This window comes from Bactrocera neohumeralis, chromosome 5 (genome assembly GCF_024586455.1).
Source record: "Bactrocera neohumeralis isolate Rockhampton chromosome 5, APGP_CSIRO_Bneo_wtdbg2-racon-allhic-juicebox.fasta_v2, whole genome shotgun sequence".
Classification (NCBI taxonomy): Eukaryota; Metazoa; Arthropoda; class Insecta; order Diptera; family Tephritidae; genus Bactrocera; species Bactrocera neohumeralis.
The window spans coordinates 27,939,089-27,955,891 of NC_065922.1; the positions used below are offsets into that span (position 1 = coordinate 27,939,089).

The 16,803-nt window shown below is 35.6% G+C and overlaps 1 protein-coding gene across 4 annotated transcripts in view; it reads left to right on the forward strand.

Moving 5' to 3' along the window:
* The first annotated feature begins 7,941 nt into the window (after positions 1 to 7,941).
* LOC126759737 (trithorax group protein osa) overlaps positions 7,942 to 16,803 on the forward strand; it is a 125,119-nt gene continuing 116,257 nt past the window's right edge. For 2 of the 4 annotated variants that reach the window (XR_007667070.1, XM_050474830.1), the window contains exons 1-12: positions 7,942 to 8,112; positions 8,574 to 8,797; positions 8,864 to 8,961; positions 9,175 to 9,329; positions 9,391 to 9,774; positions 9,840 to 9,976; positions 10,233 to 10,361; positions 10,509 to 11,697; positions 11,756 to 11,835; positions 13,265 to 13,834; positions 13,895 to 14,515; positions 16,249 to 16,444. Coding sequence is in view for 3 of the 4 variants with exons in the window: in XM_050474830.1 (XP_050330787.1) it covers positions 8,582 to 8,797; positions 8,864 to 8,961; positions 9,175 to 9,329; positions 9,391 to 9,774; positions 9,840 to 9,976; positions 10,233 to 10,361; positions 10,509 to 11,697; positions 11,756 to 11,835; positions 13,265 to 13,834; positions 13,895 to 14,515; positions 16,249 to 16,404 (3,735 nt within the window). In the remaining variant the exon portion in view is untranslated. Of the gene's footprint in view, positions 8,113 to 8,573; positions 8,798 to 8,863; positions 8,962 to 9,174; positions 9,330 to 9,390; positions 9,775 to 9,839; positions 9,977 to 10,232; positions 10,362 to 10,508; positions 11,698 to 11,755; positions 11,836 to 13,264; positions 13,835 to 13,894; positions 14,516 to 16,248; positions 16,722 to 16,803 lie in introns of those variants that run through there. The other 2 variants (XM_050474829.1, XM_050474831.1) reach the window with 2 other exon arrangements.

Here is a 16,803-nt window from a genome sequence, read left to right on the forward strand (position 1 = left end):
GCAGGTCAAAATACTTATAACGGTAAAAGTTGCCTTCAATGAGATCAACTGTTGTTATCAGACGAAATTACTTAGTGAACGACCAATATTTTAAATGTTAGAGTAGGAATTCCTGGCAAATAGAAATAAATATAAACTTGTTAAATCAGCTTCGAAAGAGTTAAATGTACATAAGCCTTTCAGCCACTACAGTTCAAATTATACCAACGCCTCTGGTAGTCTAATCAAATATGAGTATGTATGTACATATGTATGTATAAACATTTGAATATGGATATGGTAGGTGTGTAGGTGTATAATGCTAATGTGTAAATGCGCAGAATGCTAGGTATTTTTATCAGGTGTAGGAGTTTTAAACATACATACATATGTAAATATTTTGTTTACTAATTATTACAATGTTTGACTCAGCATGTTGTTGTTTACACAGAATTTACAGGATTTTTGTAGTTAAAGGAATGAATATTTAAAGGATTATGTGATTGCTTGGTTAAAGCTTTTTTTCGTATTGGAAAAGTGGTGGAATGAAATTCCGAGATGTGACAATTAAATAATAAAGATAACACTGAGATAGAGAAAACGCTAGGCAGGCAAAAAAGTAGTAGGATTCCAGTGAAGCTTAGCGAAAGGTAGCTGTTTTTCTGCAGGGAAATTCAAGGCTAGACATTTGCATTAATTTCCATGAATGGCTTTATTATTTTTCAGAGAATTCATAAAGATGTAAGAAAACCATTGTTTGATAAAATTATTTTTGAATGGAAAAATATTGTGTATACAAAAATTCATTAATATTACAGTGACACTGAGTGAGGAGAACCCACTATTCTTAAGTGGTTTGATAAATTCTGTTAGGTTCGAGCTAACATCCATCAGCGAAAGCCATGAAAGCTGTGGATTTCCAAAAAAAGCTTAAGTAGAACTTAAAGTTTTTGATATTTACCTCCAGCAACCGATAATCAAACCAGCACATATGCGATTTCGAAACCCCACAATGACAGGTGCTCTAACTGGATACTGGCCTATTGGCACTCACGTGATAAGGCTAATAATTTTGGAGAACCCAACTTGTGAAAGGTTCATAGAAAAGGTTGAAGTAGGAACTTTTTGTTCCATTGACCAGCTGGAATTGATATTAGCCGCCTTTATAATATTGGGACACAGTCAAGGCGCTTTCCCAGTATGAAACGGGCTTTTTTTATCCATAACTAGAAGTTCTAGGCATCGCAACGTATTTACCTAACCTTCCTTACCGAAAAGTCATTAACATATTCGCAGGAAAGAAATTGTAACTCAATATGGTATTGAAAAGTTGGAAGAGACTCAGCGGGTTGAAGAATAACATTGAATTCTGTGGAAAAAATGTAAGTGATATGGGCTATTCAGACAGTCTTGTATGTCATTCGTCAAATTTATATCCTCACAATCATTGTATGTACATTGAACTTTTTTATCCTAATTGAGATTCCTTGAAGATGAGGTAGAATAATAACTTTAAATTTGCGATCCTCTTTCTTTAACATTAATTAAAATGTGATGTTTTATTTATATTTAACATTATATTTAGCATCACATTTAATCAGTCAATACCAACGAAAAATACTAACAAACAACCTACATACAAAGTACCAGAAGTCAAGTGCATATATTATTACAATATTAGAAACAAAACAACAGCTATAAATACACATTGGTAAATGAAATAAGAAGGAATAACTACTTGAGCACAGAAAAATGTCAATATTGTTATTACATGCAGCTGATTTACACCTGCTATTATTTAACCGCACACTGTACGTAACATCTGCATATGCATCATGGATGCACTTTCAGGCTGCTCAACCACATGTTCACGTTTTTTGTGACGCTGTAAGGTGGCATCAGCTGTTTGCAACGCATAACGCCCACACAAAGCAGCGTTGCAGCGTCATATCCTCAGCAGCAGACATTATCGTACCTTAAACGTCATTATGGCGACATAACAGGAGCTGCCATAAACATTTCATCACATGCGCCACATATCCACGTAAATGCATGCGTATGTGTGTATGTGTGAATTTAACATGTTAACATTCATCGGCCCTCTTTTGCAAAGTCAAAGCCGACGCTACGGTTGACGCAGGCACCAGCTTCGACACAAGCGCAGTTGCTATTTCAAGGGAATGTTTGTGAGGTAGGACGGCAGAAGTGCGAAAAGCATAAATTAATTTCTTGTTGTCAGTGATTTCTTTTGCAGTTAAGAATAACAGTTTTTCAAGACCGACGCCAAGCCACGTCTGCGAAATAACTAGCATCCAGCCATGATAGTGGACCACCCAGGCAAGCCCACAACAAAAAGCATTATCAAATGTTATTTGCGGCGCCTACTTAGATTTCCTAGGCATGTGCACTTTGTCAAGATGCAGAGCTTGGACATATGATGTTATGGCACGCTTTCATAAGCGCGGTATTACTTTTGTATATATTAGCGAGCTAATTGAAACTTGTTGGTTGAGCGTTTGGTGCATTAAAATGCTTACTGCACTAGGCAAGAAACGTGCCATGAATGCAGTTTAGAGCTATGTAGAAACAGAAGACAGAGATTTTGTCGTGCTTGATGCTTCTTTAAATTGGTATTTATAACCTTTTTTGATAATAATATCAAGTGAAGATCAATTCAAATCTTTTTAAAGTCTCTTAGGGTTTCATCGAAGATTGTGCAGGAATTTCTTGTTTTACAGGGTTTGTCCGGAAAGTAATAGGACTGAGTCGATTTAAAAAAAAATGTTGAACCAATCGTTACAATTCTTTAAAAATTTCAAAATAGGCTCCTTCTGCGTCGATGCAGCACTGCCAGCGCTATTTCCAAAAATTGAAAGCGTCACGGAAGGCATCCTCCGGAAAAGCCTTGAGAGCCACGGTGCATGCAATGTCCAGGGGGAACAAATTCATGTTGGACGATACCTTTGATGTCAAAAAAGACAATGAGCATCGTTTTTCACGGTCTTCATCAGCGACCTCTTCCCGGCCCGTCAAAAAGGCCTGGTGCCACCGAAACAGACCACTTCTTGCTGAAGCAACATATGGGTAAGCCTGCTTGATCACATCAAACGTCTCTGTTGCAGATTTATCGAGTTTCACACAGAATTTAATCGTGTACCTCTGCTCTATAACGCTGAATTTTCGGCTAGCGCCTCTCACAGAAACACGTCGCGGGAAAATGTTTGTCCTGACTCTCCAGGTGCTCGAGACTACTGTCCAGCCACTCGTGCGTTAGCTAGGAACGCCCTCTACCGAATCCAGTCAGTGCACGGACGCTCCGAAGTATAGTCGCGGCGGAAGAAAATCAGTCCTATTACTTACCGGACAAACCCTGAAATTATATAATTCGTCTCGAATGTAATTTGTGTTCAACCCCAATCCTGACTTCTTTACTTTTATTTTGCCACATCTTATGCCGCCGCATGTGGCAAGTGGCACAGCATGAGGTACCTACATTTATATACAGACTGCATATGAATTTACATATACTTATGTATATAAACCTATTATACTGATATAAAAAGCACCACATGTAGCCGCTTTTACGCACACGTGCGAGTGGAAGATTCTTTTTATTATTGAAAATTATGCACACGTGACGTAGTCAAAAAAGGACGTGGCTTTCCATGTTCTTTCAAGCAAATTGCCTCTACACTATAGAACAGATCCACGCTGCACTTTCAATACACCTCTCATAATCACTTTTTGATAAAGCTTTGTGTACTTCTAGCCATAACGTTTAGTCCCTTGGTAAAAATGTTCGAAGTTACTTGGGTCTCTTCAGTTTTCAGTTACAAAAACTTTCCTAATAATTCTAGCTCTAAAATCGTAGAAGATTATGTTAGGTTAAGAAGTCAATCTTAGCAGGTATCTCACTTGATATCAAAACGACTATATTAGACCCTCATTAATCGACAAAGCGCTTTGAGCCTATCACAAATTGGTTAAAGCGTCTGTAAAACTAAGGGAGATATTTCAACATCAGTCCTGCAAAGGCCGCATAATGACGGAAAAGTGTATGGGAGTTTCCACCGCACCGTATTTCATACAATTTTGACAACTTGCATTCGATAAGATTTTTAACCTTACCGCATGAATGTTTATTGGACCATGTCTTACGATTGCGGTTAGATGAATTTAGCTAAGAGCTAAATTCAGTAGATCACCTGGGTTTCACTCTAGGCTGAACGGATCATGCAGTCGCACAGAAGTTGGTCGTCGACAATTGCTAAGCACACGTAAGCTCCGTAGGTCCATAGCTAGAACGCAAAATGACAATAGAGATCTAGCTCATTCCCACTTCGTTGTAAGCGAGACATGGGTGTCCTCTCTGGCTAGTTAATCGGCTTTACAGCTACCAGCGATTTCGTTTGACCAAACACCCAAACGAGTCTGAGTTAAACCGTGGAAACTAAACTAAAATAACTGAGAAATAATGATTTTCTAAAGAACTTAGTGCAAAAAGCTCTAAACACCACTTGTAGAATAAAGGAAAACATCATATTTTGAAAAATTTCAACTGATTATGATCTAAAATATTAATATTAAACATAGTTTCTTGAATACCGGTTTATCACTTATAAAAAATAATGAAGAGTAGGAATAAGTATGTACATTGTACGTATGCAGTATGCAAAATAGTTTCAGATTATCATTATATGAGAAGAAGCAATAAATATTATATCTTACAAAAACGTGAAAGTTTTAGAAAAGATAAAAATTGATTTTTTTTATTAAATACTAAATATTGTTAATTAATGTATACCATATGCAGATATTAATAAATTTTTTTCTATCACAAATCGGCTTTCATTACTCTTAGCATTGCTTTAATTTCACAACATACTGGTTGGCGCTGCGATAGCAGCCAGTAAGCAACGCGCTACTTAAGAATAAGGTGTGATGAATGAATAATCAGTAGCGCGGCAGTGGGGATAAAGATTAATACATATGTATTTAACATTATCGGCATGCAAAAATACTATTGTACCTGCATACGTCACTGCCACTTTTTTTTGTTAAATTTTGTTGTAATCAGTAGTTTTTAGCAGACATATGCGCTGTTGTTATGTTATTGATTTTGCCCAAACGATTTACATATACAAGTACATATGTTCGGCTATGGAGTAGAACAGCAATAACATCAAAGAAGCCAAAATTAACAGTGGCGGCTTTCAAATCATTTAGAGCTGGCTAATTTTGCGGAAATAATTATATGAATTGTTAAAATAATTTGCGAGCTCTGTAATTGCTATGCAGCGCCAGACAAAACGACATCGTTGACAATGCCAACGAAAACGACAACAACAACAGGTATGCGTGTTACCCCCGACAACGTGTTGGTTGTTATTGTATTACAAAAACGCTATGACACCTTTTTCTTTGTGATTTCATAATCAATAATGATTTTCGTTTGCTTTATCACAAGAACACTTTAACTCCGCTGTCTAGAAACTCCTTTCACAGCAATCAGCAACACAACATTATACAAATTATGAAACCCAATTAATCATAAAAATATGCAAATAAAAGCAAATTAACTTTAAATATTGTATATATAACAAATGTACACTAACAAAAGCTGCAGAGCACACAACTGATAGGTGAGGGTGGGCAGCTGCGTGCTGTGGCGAATGAATGACTGCATGGAACGTCTAAATATTATTTGTTTGAGTTAGCTTAGATTTTAATAGACATCGAAACGTTAAGATTGCATAAACTGAACATACGTACGAAACTTATAATTCTTATTTATGTAATATTTATGTATATGTATAACAATTTGCTTAACAAATTCTACACTGTAAAACTCACATCTCTTCCAGACAACTTTAGTCGCGGTAACAGCGCGAACTTGAAGTTTACTCCAGACTTCATTGACTTGAGATTTTTGACTGAGCAGCGCTGAGTGCAGAAAAGCAAAGCGAAGTCCACCAAAGAGCCAGGCAATTACAGTCTAGCCTACCCACCCAACGGCTTGCCGACTGCTATGTGGACGCAGACGCAAAGGCAAAAGCAGACAAGTGCTACACTAAAGACACATAAGTATGTATGTACGACAGCACGCACGATGTCTGCAAAGGCAGCACAGGAGACGGCAAAGTGGCCAACTAGCGAAGGCGTTGAATAAGTTTCAGTCAAACGTTTGCTGCAGACTGCAACTTAAACACTTACTATCGTCTAATTTAACTAGCATACACAACACACGATTTGCACAATATACACAAATAACTTTTAATGATTAAAAACTCAGTTAATCTCTTCGAAATAATTAATTACTTTTCATTTTACATCTATGCACAGAGAAATGGCGGAATTAACTGATGCTGCTGTCAGTATGCATATTTATGCTTGCACGCCTGCATTGCTGTCATTTACTGCGCATGTCCCGTTAAATGTCATTTTTACAGTATTTCATATGTTAGCGCAATAAGAACTGACGTGCAATTGGTTGAAGCTCTGCTAAAGTCGACATTGTTTTCATTATAACTGGGTTCATTGTTGTTTTTGGTTGGGTTAGTGTGGGTGGCGACGCGGCACAAATTCAAAAAAACTAATATTAGCGCCATCTGACGTCCAATTTGAGTTATTCAGGGTAAAAAAGCAAGTGTATACAGATTAGAGTTAAGTTTATACAACAATTTTACTTCACAACCGGAAGAATTTAACATACTTTGATGTCCGTTACTGGCGTAGCTTGATAGCGAACGCCTAAAATTATGCCCTAAATATCACTGTTATATATGAATTTATTCGTTTTTAATAACAGCAGAGAATGTTAATAAATAGATAATAACAGAGAATGTTAATAAATAGAGAAGGCACAAACTGTAGACACAAACGGAAGGCGGCACTGTTAGATGGATGTACCAAAATGTAAATTATTATGAGGGAACATTGAAAAGGGGCAAGTTCGAAAATGAAATTACACCACGGCACGAACGTGCATACATACATACATATGCATGCCCAGATGTTCTTTGGCATAAATATCAACAAAAATTAAAGAAACAACAAGAAAATTAATTCAATTAATTGAAGAAAATGTAAATAGCATTCGAGCAAGCTTAAATCAGAAATTGAAAAGTTCTCTGATGTTCATTTCCGAAACGAAAAGTGGCAACGTTGACCTAGTCGAATAACAACATTTTTATTTATCATCATTATACTATATATGCCATTAAATAATATTTTTTTTTATAAAATTGACATTTGTATGAACTCCTTTATTACTTCCATATGTTCTAAGCCACACTTCATATAGTGGTTTTATAAGTTTACTATAAGCTTTTATAGTTATGATTATAATACATTGATTTTGATTTGTATCGGTAATTCATGCGCACCGATAATTCATTTAAGAATATTCGTTGTTTCTTTTTATTGCCCTTTCACCGTTTCACACATTGCGTGGTGTATTTCTAAAGTTTCGAAGTTAAATTTTTCGACGTTCCGTTATGTGGAAACTACAAATTAGTACCCAAAAAATTTGATTTAACATTTACACCTTCGCCATTCATTAGCATTATCTGCTCTTGGGGAGATAAGGACGTGCCCAAGTATTAAATCGATGTGTTACGAACTGAGAGACTAATTTCTATATACAGATATAATATATAATTTATATATACGGACCGACAGATGAATTGACGAGATAACTAAATAGCCTCAGCTCGTTATTCTGATAATTTATATAAATACTTTATACAGCTTGAATACATCTATACAAGTAGATATTTTATTTAAATTTAATCCCTCTTTTTGCAACCCTACAAAATTACCGATTGTAACCCTATAACAATAGTACCGTTTTTTGAGGAGTCCCTTTTCGAATTTGAATCTTTGGTGTTTTGCAATTTGCATTTTACTGTGAATTTTATCGCATCTCGTTTATTTTAACACGTAGTAAAGAACAAAGCGAACATCGTTGTTGAATTATTTTATAAATTAAATTTTAATAAACAAATCATTTTATGCAACAATTGTAGTGCAAGTTTGTGATTGTGTTTCTTGCCGCTTAGCGCTTTCGTTGGAGAGAATTTTAATGTATTAAAGTTAATATTTACTACTGCTGCTATAAAAAATATTAAAAAGGTTTGTAAAAATTGTTTATCGTACAATAAAAAAGTTGTAGATTAACTTTTTATTTATTATTTGTCAAAGTGCTCAGTTATTGTTAATCCATTAACTGTACCAATAAATATGTATAAGAATAACTGTTAAAAGTCCTTGAAATGTGTTGTGTGTATATGAGAAGATTTGTGTATGGAATAATTGCGAAGAACTGTACAGTTGCGTGCATTGAACTTTTAACTTAATACATTTTGAATATCGTTAGATAAATGGATACTATTTATTATGATAAGTAACATATTTTAACCACAAATATTTGTTAATATCACAACAATAATGACCAATTGTTATACGATTTTTTCTAATTCGATTTGAGGTTAGGTACAAATGACCAATAACTGAAGTTTTCCTTAACTATCACACAATTTATGTTATTTTGGATTAATTTTTATTGTTATTTACTTTTTTTCTTGCTGTACAAGTTATAACTATGCAACGACAATTCACATCTGGCAGCCGCCAAGCGCCTGACCCATTTGACCAATTTTTGGAGGAGAACAATTTTTATCGCAAGCACACAGCACGCGATGCTTCATGCCTGTTTCGTGTAATTTCGGAGCAAATGTATGACACGCAGCTGCATCATTTGGCCATACGCAAAAAATGCGTACGCTATATGCGCAAGCATCGTGACTATTTTGCGCCGGTATGATACCTAAAAAAATACTTGTGTTCTGAGTTTAAAAAACATATAAATGTATTTTATTCATAGCTCGTTGAACGAGATTTGGATGAGTATCTAGATGATATGTCGAAACCTAAAACGTACGGGACCCTGATCGAACTGCAGGCGGTTGGATATATGTTCCAGTAAGTACGACCGAAGTTAAGTTGTGAACTATGTATATATGTATATTTTTTATCTATACCTTGTGCAAATTATTATTTTTGATATAGGGAATTCTTTTGGTTACTAAAATATCCTATACATAACAAATTAATAATTTGATGGGTTTTTTTGGCGGCACAACGTTGATATTTTCTTTACAAATTAAGGTTTTAAGTTAATATTTTATTTTTCAGACGAAATGTATTGCTGTTTGAACCCTTTAACTTGGGCAATTTTTATAGTTCTCGCTCTTACTTCAATGATGTATTTCGAGTATTCTACACTCCCGAAAGACATTTCGATTCTGTTTTTACTTGTGACTATATAAAAGATGCAGCTATTTGCCAGGGTAAAAACAAATTTTTAAATACTTCACTTTAACATTAAAATTATTTGAATACCAATTATAGCCATATGCTACGAAATCCTCTACAAAGATTTATATAAGTTGCCGGATGTTGCATTTGCCGTTGAGCACATGTTACATTCGCCGACTTTGGATGCTATGGAGTACACTTCCGAAAGCAATGACGACGGCTACTGCACTCGTATAGTACTAACGGATGGGCGTAGTTTCCACTTTGATTTGCCAGATGAAACTAATTGCATATTAGAAAATTATGAACTTTGCCATTTCCATCATACGAATTTTCCACGTTTATCGGATGATTTGCATCGCGAAATGAAAATACACACAAATTGCGATGATTTTGAAAAGTCCGCATTGTGTAAGACGGCGGAATCATTGCTTCCGCATAAATATATATCTTGTGTGCGCCAATTGTTGCAAGAAGGTAGATAAGAGATCTTTTATTTATTGTATAAGTGATTATAAGTTTTTCATTACTCTTCGATTTAGGTATAACACCGTTTCCGTATAAAGTTGCCAAAGCGTTGGATCCAAACATGTATCGGAATATCGAATTCGATGCTTGGAATGAGCAACGAAAAGAGCAAAAACTTCAAAACTGGTACAATGGCGATACAAATTTTAAGGTATTTATTTAGTTAATAAGTGCGCATGCATGTCGTTTGCTTGTCAATTAAAATGAATGAACTAACAGTTTGTTCCTTCTATGTGCCTAACATACAATAAAATCCGGTCAACGGTTTGTGCTTGTCATTCTTATACGTCCTCTTCCAAATTGCTGTGTCCTGTCTATCCAATTCCAATTTAATGTTTGTTCATGTGTAACTGTTTAAACTGAAGTTGATACGCTGCCAGCAAACACGAGTTCATAAAATCTTCCAGGTGGGAGCCAAATGTCATGTGAAGCTATGCAAATCCGAAAATGATGTATACACTTGTCATATACAAGAGATTGCAGTTGACAAAGGCTACTGCATTGTTTTTATCGAACAATTAGGCGAAAAGCGTTTGGTAAGATGTAAAATAATTTAAAAATTAAACAATAAACATAAAACTTTGTAATGAAAATGTCCGAACTTTTGGTTCAATCATTAAATAATATGCATGCTTTAAGAAATTTCCATACCAAAAATATTAATATATAATTTACTACCACAGGTACCGTACGAGTCACTAACTCCGCTACCACCGGATCAATTTAAGCCATGGTCGCTACCGTATCGCTTTCAGCGTCATATGCAAAAGTATAGTTCTGTACGCCTGACACGTCACTACAATTACCGTTTCAAGCTGAACGGGCAATTTGCATCTGCGCATGAATACTGTGCAGCCCCCTTGTCGCCCAATAGTAAGTCAGCCGACTATGTGCCTGGTATAATGGATAGTGATGCCAGTGAGAAAGACGAAAAGCAGCATTATGTTTCAGCTGCTTCACATCATCGTAACGGTTGCTATTATAAATTAAAACAATATACACATTTTGAAAATTTCCGTGCACACACGGTTGAATATTGCGCAATGCCACTAACGGTTGAGCATGCGCCACGTGAGCAAGAATTGAAAAGTGGCAATGCTAATGCTACGCCATCGCATGAGAATCAAACTAATGTGGTAGCGCGCACCGTTGCACCAGAAACACGTATAAAAACGGAAACCAACGTGCAACAACAGCAGCAACAACAACAACAGTGCATGCGAGCACCTGAAGAGTTGGTGGGTACTTTCAATCCAATAGAACAATCGGCTGGCATAGGCGCACCTGCATTTATTTTGCCTGATTTTCATTATTTATATCCTGTACCTCAGTACGCGGCTGGTATGCCTGAGGAATACTATACATATGGTTATGATCCCGCAATGCATCCACCACCCGCTACAGCGCTAATGCCAACCGGTTATTATATGTATCCACCACCAGGTGCTCCACCAGCAACTTTTGCACCGGCTCCTAATAATTTTTACATGCCAACTGCTGCACCATTGCCACCACCACTCATTACAGCGGCTACTGCACCGCATCCACCATCAGCGGTTGCACCTAATATTGCTGCGCCATTTTATCAAACTAATACGCATTTCGGTAGCATGACACCAGCTGGTGCCGTCGAGACGCCTTCAATGCAAAATGCTGCAACGCAAGCGTATGAAACGCCGATCACTCATAATCGAAGCAGTGGACAAACTCCAAATATGAACACACCAGTAACTGGTCGCATTAATTGGGATGCTAAGAAATCGGTAGAGGTGAGTGGCGTAGATTTACCAACTGATGTTGCCACTCTGCGGCACTTTTACAACCTGGGTTTGGAGTATCATTTGATGCACATGAAGCAACGTTGCAATGAAGGTAGGTTATGCAACTATGCATATATTACTTCTGTAAAATATTACTTGTATAATTTCAGACAACGCAGCGAAAGCGACGGGACCTCAAGGTGTCACAAAAGTGAATGGCGGCAATCAAAATGAAGACGTTACGCTAGAGGTTTGTAAGTCCGTATTATAAATTCATAAAAACAAGGAAAAATGTTAACATGACTTACACCGAAGCCATAATGTCCCATGTTTTCCATATAAAATACTTTTGATCGTTCAGTTTCTATAGCTGGTATATGTTATAGTGGTACGGTATCGGCGCATCTCAAAAACTGAGGGACTAGTTCACGTATATACACACAGACGGACGGACATGGACAAATCGATATCAAATTTGATATATATACATATGTACATACAGTCATGGACAGAGAAATAGCACAATTTTAGCTTGTAATAAAACGACGTTTATTATTGATGTAAACAAAATACAAATTGTATTTTTTCATTAGCATAGCATAAATTGAGGAATAAGTAAGTTGTGTACAAAAAATTATATAATTTTCCATAGTTACCTTCAAAAATTATTGAGTTTCCAATTGTGTATTTCGGTTTGGTTCGGTTAGAAATAGCTCAGTAGGCCGTTTCTTTATCATAAATGTGGTGTTATTGCTTTTAAGCACTCACAACGTTATAATTTTGTATTGTGTCTACAATTTTTCAAAATTGCTTGACATCGTCGAGGCAAATTCTCCTCTAACTTCTAGCACCTACTTCGTTTTTCACCATTTTTCAATTTCTTAGCAATCTGCATCCTAAAATCGCTCCATAAATTTTCAGTGGGGTTTTCATCGGGACCTTGTGCTAGCCAGTTCATGACGTCAATACTTTCGCCAGTGCTGCCTACTTTGGATCATTGTCATGCATAAAAATCCAATCCACAGGCATCGATTCGAGTGGGAATGGGTCCATAGCATTTTTGAGAATGTTGAGATATGAAAATTGGCCCATTATAACATGTAACCTTACTAATGAACCAACGAAGTACCAGGAAAACGCTCCCCAGACCATCACGCTACCGCCGCCGTGCTTAACGGTTTTTATGTTAGCTATAATATTTCGGGTGATTTAAAACGATCAGCCTTGTTTTTTCTAATGATGGTTCTATCAGCGTGTTCTGTTGTTCTAGGTGCAAGAGTTTGCGGATTATTATTATTTTTTTTTTTTTTATCAAATTCGGATCTTTATACCATTTTCCACGAACTATTCATAATTTTGGCAATCTGAGTTTTATTTTTGAATTTTTTGTATAGATCAAAAAGCAATCTCCTCTTTTTTCAGAGTACAATGCAAATTTTTGATAATTTTTCCCAATATATTACTTTTTTTTTATAACAGGTACATTAAAACAATGTCTTTTTTCGACGACTGCCAATTAATAATGAATATTTTTACAAATAACCAAATGTGTGCTATTTATCTGTCCATTACTATATATACCCTGCTCAGCGTATAATTATAATGACTGCGAGTTACTATTTTATTTTCTTTCATGTAAAAACGTCTCAAAAATATTAATCAAAATTTTCTAATTTCAGCCAAAGCTTGATTCTAACAACAACAGCATGCAGAATCAAAATTTGACTACACCGCAAACTAACAACATTAACGGTGGAAATAACACGTCGGGTATTACACACACAACACATAATCAAAATAGTAATAATCATGTAACTGGTGGCGGCGCCAATAGTGGTAGTGGTAAAAGTGGTGGTGGTCACATGCACAGGCGTTTTCCATCCCGGTATTACAACAGCAATAAGGAGCGACCACTTTTTTTACGTAATCAAAACAATGCTAACTCTAATGTGCATAGCTCAAATAACCACAATCAAAGTGATTATAATAATAGCAATGGTAATGTTGGTAATAAGTATGCCAGTTCGCTAAAAAGTAATGGCGGTGGACACTATAATTCAAATCGCAGCAATACGCCAAATTCAACAAATAGTCATACGTCAGGTCACAATGCAAAAGCTGCAAACCTTAACACCCCTGGCATGGGTAGTGGTGTAGCCTCACTGGCGGTTTCAGTTGCCGAACATGGCATGCCATCTCCGCAAGGAAACTTTGATAACGCTAATGGTGTTGGTAAAATGATAACACATGTGAGTAAGCGTTAGAATTTAAATTTTAAATAATTATTATAAATATGATTTCTCTTATAGCCACAAATGCCTGTATACCAAACTCCGAATGGAAACACTTTAATAGCTGCACCTTACAATCCGTACAATGAGTTCAATGGCGATCCGTCTATGTCGATTGCTCCACCAAATACGGCCACCGGTGGTGGCATTATCCTCCACATGCCAATGCCAGCGCCAGCGCATACTTTTGGCATTTACGCTCCCCCACAACCAGGACCACCACCAGGTGCTTCTATGGGCATGCATCCCACACCAACATCAACAGCTGTAACCTACGGTGTAGCACCAAATGGTGGTCCACCACAACAATTTATGCCATCACCATCAGATGCAGTACCGATACAGGCGCCATCAAATGGCTACTATCCTACACCAGCAGAGCTTACAACCGTTGAGCCTAATGGCACAATGCATGCTGGCGGTGACGGATTACAGTTTCAATGTATACCGTATCCTGGTACTGCACCTCCTCCACCAATGCCTTTTTATTACACAGCCGGTTCTGCGGTAGCGCCAGCCGGTGGTATGCCAATGAATGGTATTGCAACGGTACCACAACCGCAATCTTCTACTGGTAGTGTTAATGGAGGTGGCTGTGGTAATACAGCTGGTGTGGCAGGTGGGCCATCTGGACCCCAGGTATGCAATTTTATTTATAATAGTATTTAAGTTATATGCATAGCTGTGCTATGTAAATGTCGTAAATTTGTAATAACAGATCTCCGACTTAAGCTATTCTCTGGAGAGTAAAATTACTCTTGTCCGCATCAGAATTCAATTCGAAAAAAAGTTGTAATAGATTTTCAGTAGTAGAATATTCTTCCATTTTTGGCAACAAAAAGTTTGGTCGAACGATTGCCATGCTGCGATTTTCACGGTACGGGACCAATAATGAATTCGTTGGTTTGATATTCTAATCAGAAATGGCCATAGAATCGAATAGAAATATTATGACGAATCGACATTTCACGGTCTTCAGCCACACTCTCAGAAACAGACGCAATATTCTCTTCTGTACGCACTGTACGCATTCGTGTGGTTGGTTTAATGTCCAATAAAGTAAACTGAGTGCAAACTTGGTCAAATCGTTTTCGAACCGAACACTGATTTTGGTAATAAAATTCTTTAAAACACTTAAAACCCATCTAACAAAAGAAAATATATAAAAAAAACTAAAAAATTTAAAATGTAAAAAAAAAATTAAGAGAAAAAATACAACCATAACATTTAAAGAACTTAAAAAAATAAATTACTAATGAAATAAAAAAAAATAAAAAATATTAAAAAAAAATTAAAAAATAAATACAAATACATAGAAAGAAAAGAAATAAAAAAAATAATAATTAAAAAAACATATGTACATATATAAACAATGTAAATTTATAATTTTATTAATTGTGAATGTTTTGATCATGGGAGATATTGGCGTCGAGAGCCAAAAACACTTTAAAAAAAAATAAAAAATAAAAAAAAAAGATTTTTTAAATATTTAAAAAAATTAAAAAAATAAATTTTAAAAAAATTTTAAAAAATAAAAAAAAAATTAATAAAATTTAATAAAATTAAAAAAAAAAAAAAAAGAAAAAACGTAAACTTCGGTTGCACCGAAGCTAAATACTCTTCACAGTCGCATTTCTGTTAGTAACTATGTGTTCAGTTTGGATGGAAGCTATGTCTATGCTATAGTAATCCGTTCTGAACAATTTTTTTTGGAGATTATATTGTTGCAGTAATCCATGCCAAATTTCGTGAAGATACCACGTCAAATGCGAAAGTTTTACATACAAGTCCTTGATTCCGATCGTTCGGTTTGATGGCAGCTATATGATATAGTTAACCGATTTGAACAATTTCTTCGGAGATTACGTTGTTGCCTTAGAAAATAATCTGTACCAAATTTCGTGAATATATCTTGCCAAATGTCAAAGTTTTCCTTACAAGAGGTTGCTTCCGATCGTTCAGTTTGTATGGCAGCTATATGTTATATTGGTCAGTTCCGATATCAGTTCCGACAAATGAGCAGCTTCTTGAAGAGAAAATGACGTTTGCAAAGTTTCAAAACGATATCTTAAAAACTGAGGGACTAGTTCGTATATATACAGACAGACGTCCTTCGTGACAAACTTAATATACCCTGTTAAAGGTATAATTAAAGAAAAAATAAAAAACAATAAAAAATTAAAGAAATAAAAAAATAATAAGAAACTATCTTAAACTAAACAATCTGTACAATGTTGGTCACATCTTGTTCTATCGCTTTTATTATTATTAAATTACAATTACACATACATTTTTTTTTAACAAATCTATGTACATATATTTGTTTTAACATTTTTTTCTCAATATTCCATTTATTTTTATTTACTTTGAAGGGCTACTGGTGTCAACCGCCAAATGCTTTGCTACCACTACCAACATCAACGCCACAAATGAACGGCTCCTCTGCTTGCGTTTCAACATCCAGCAACAATAGCACGCCAAATATGACCACAAACACCACAAATAGCCGTCCACGTGACAGCAAATAAAAACAATTAAAATTTCTTATAAAACATAACTAACTAACAGGTAATATTCTAAATACTACTCTGTAAACTGTATATGTATACTGACTCCATGGCAAAATCTTTTTACTTGATTTTACCAAATGTGTTGGGTGTAAAACGAGTTGGGTTGACGATAAATGTTGTAAACAAACACTTGTAACACTAGAAAAAAAGCTGCACTCGATAAACGTTTTCATGCTGATCATGATTCTTTGTATTAATGCAAGTCACTACAGTTTTCGTGTTTTGCAATTGTAATAACCAAAAAAAAAACTTATTAGAAGTAAAAAGTATGTTGTTGTAGCATTTTGCTTTTAGTGAGGACGTTGCCTCAAGCGTAACGCTAAAAATAACTAAACTAAATCAAATTATTAAATAATA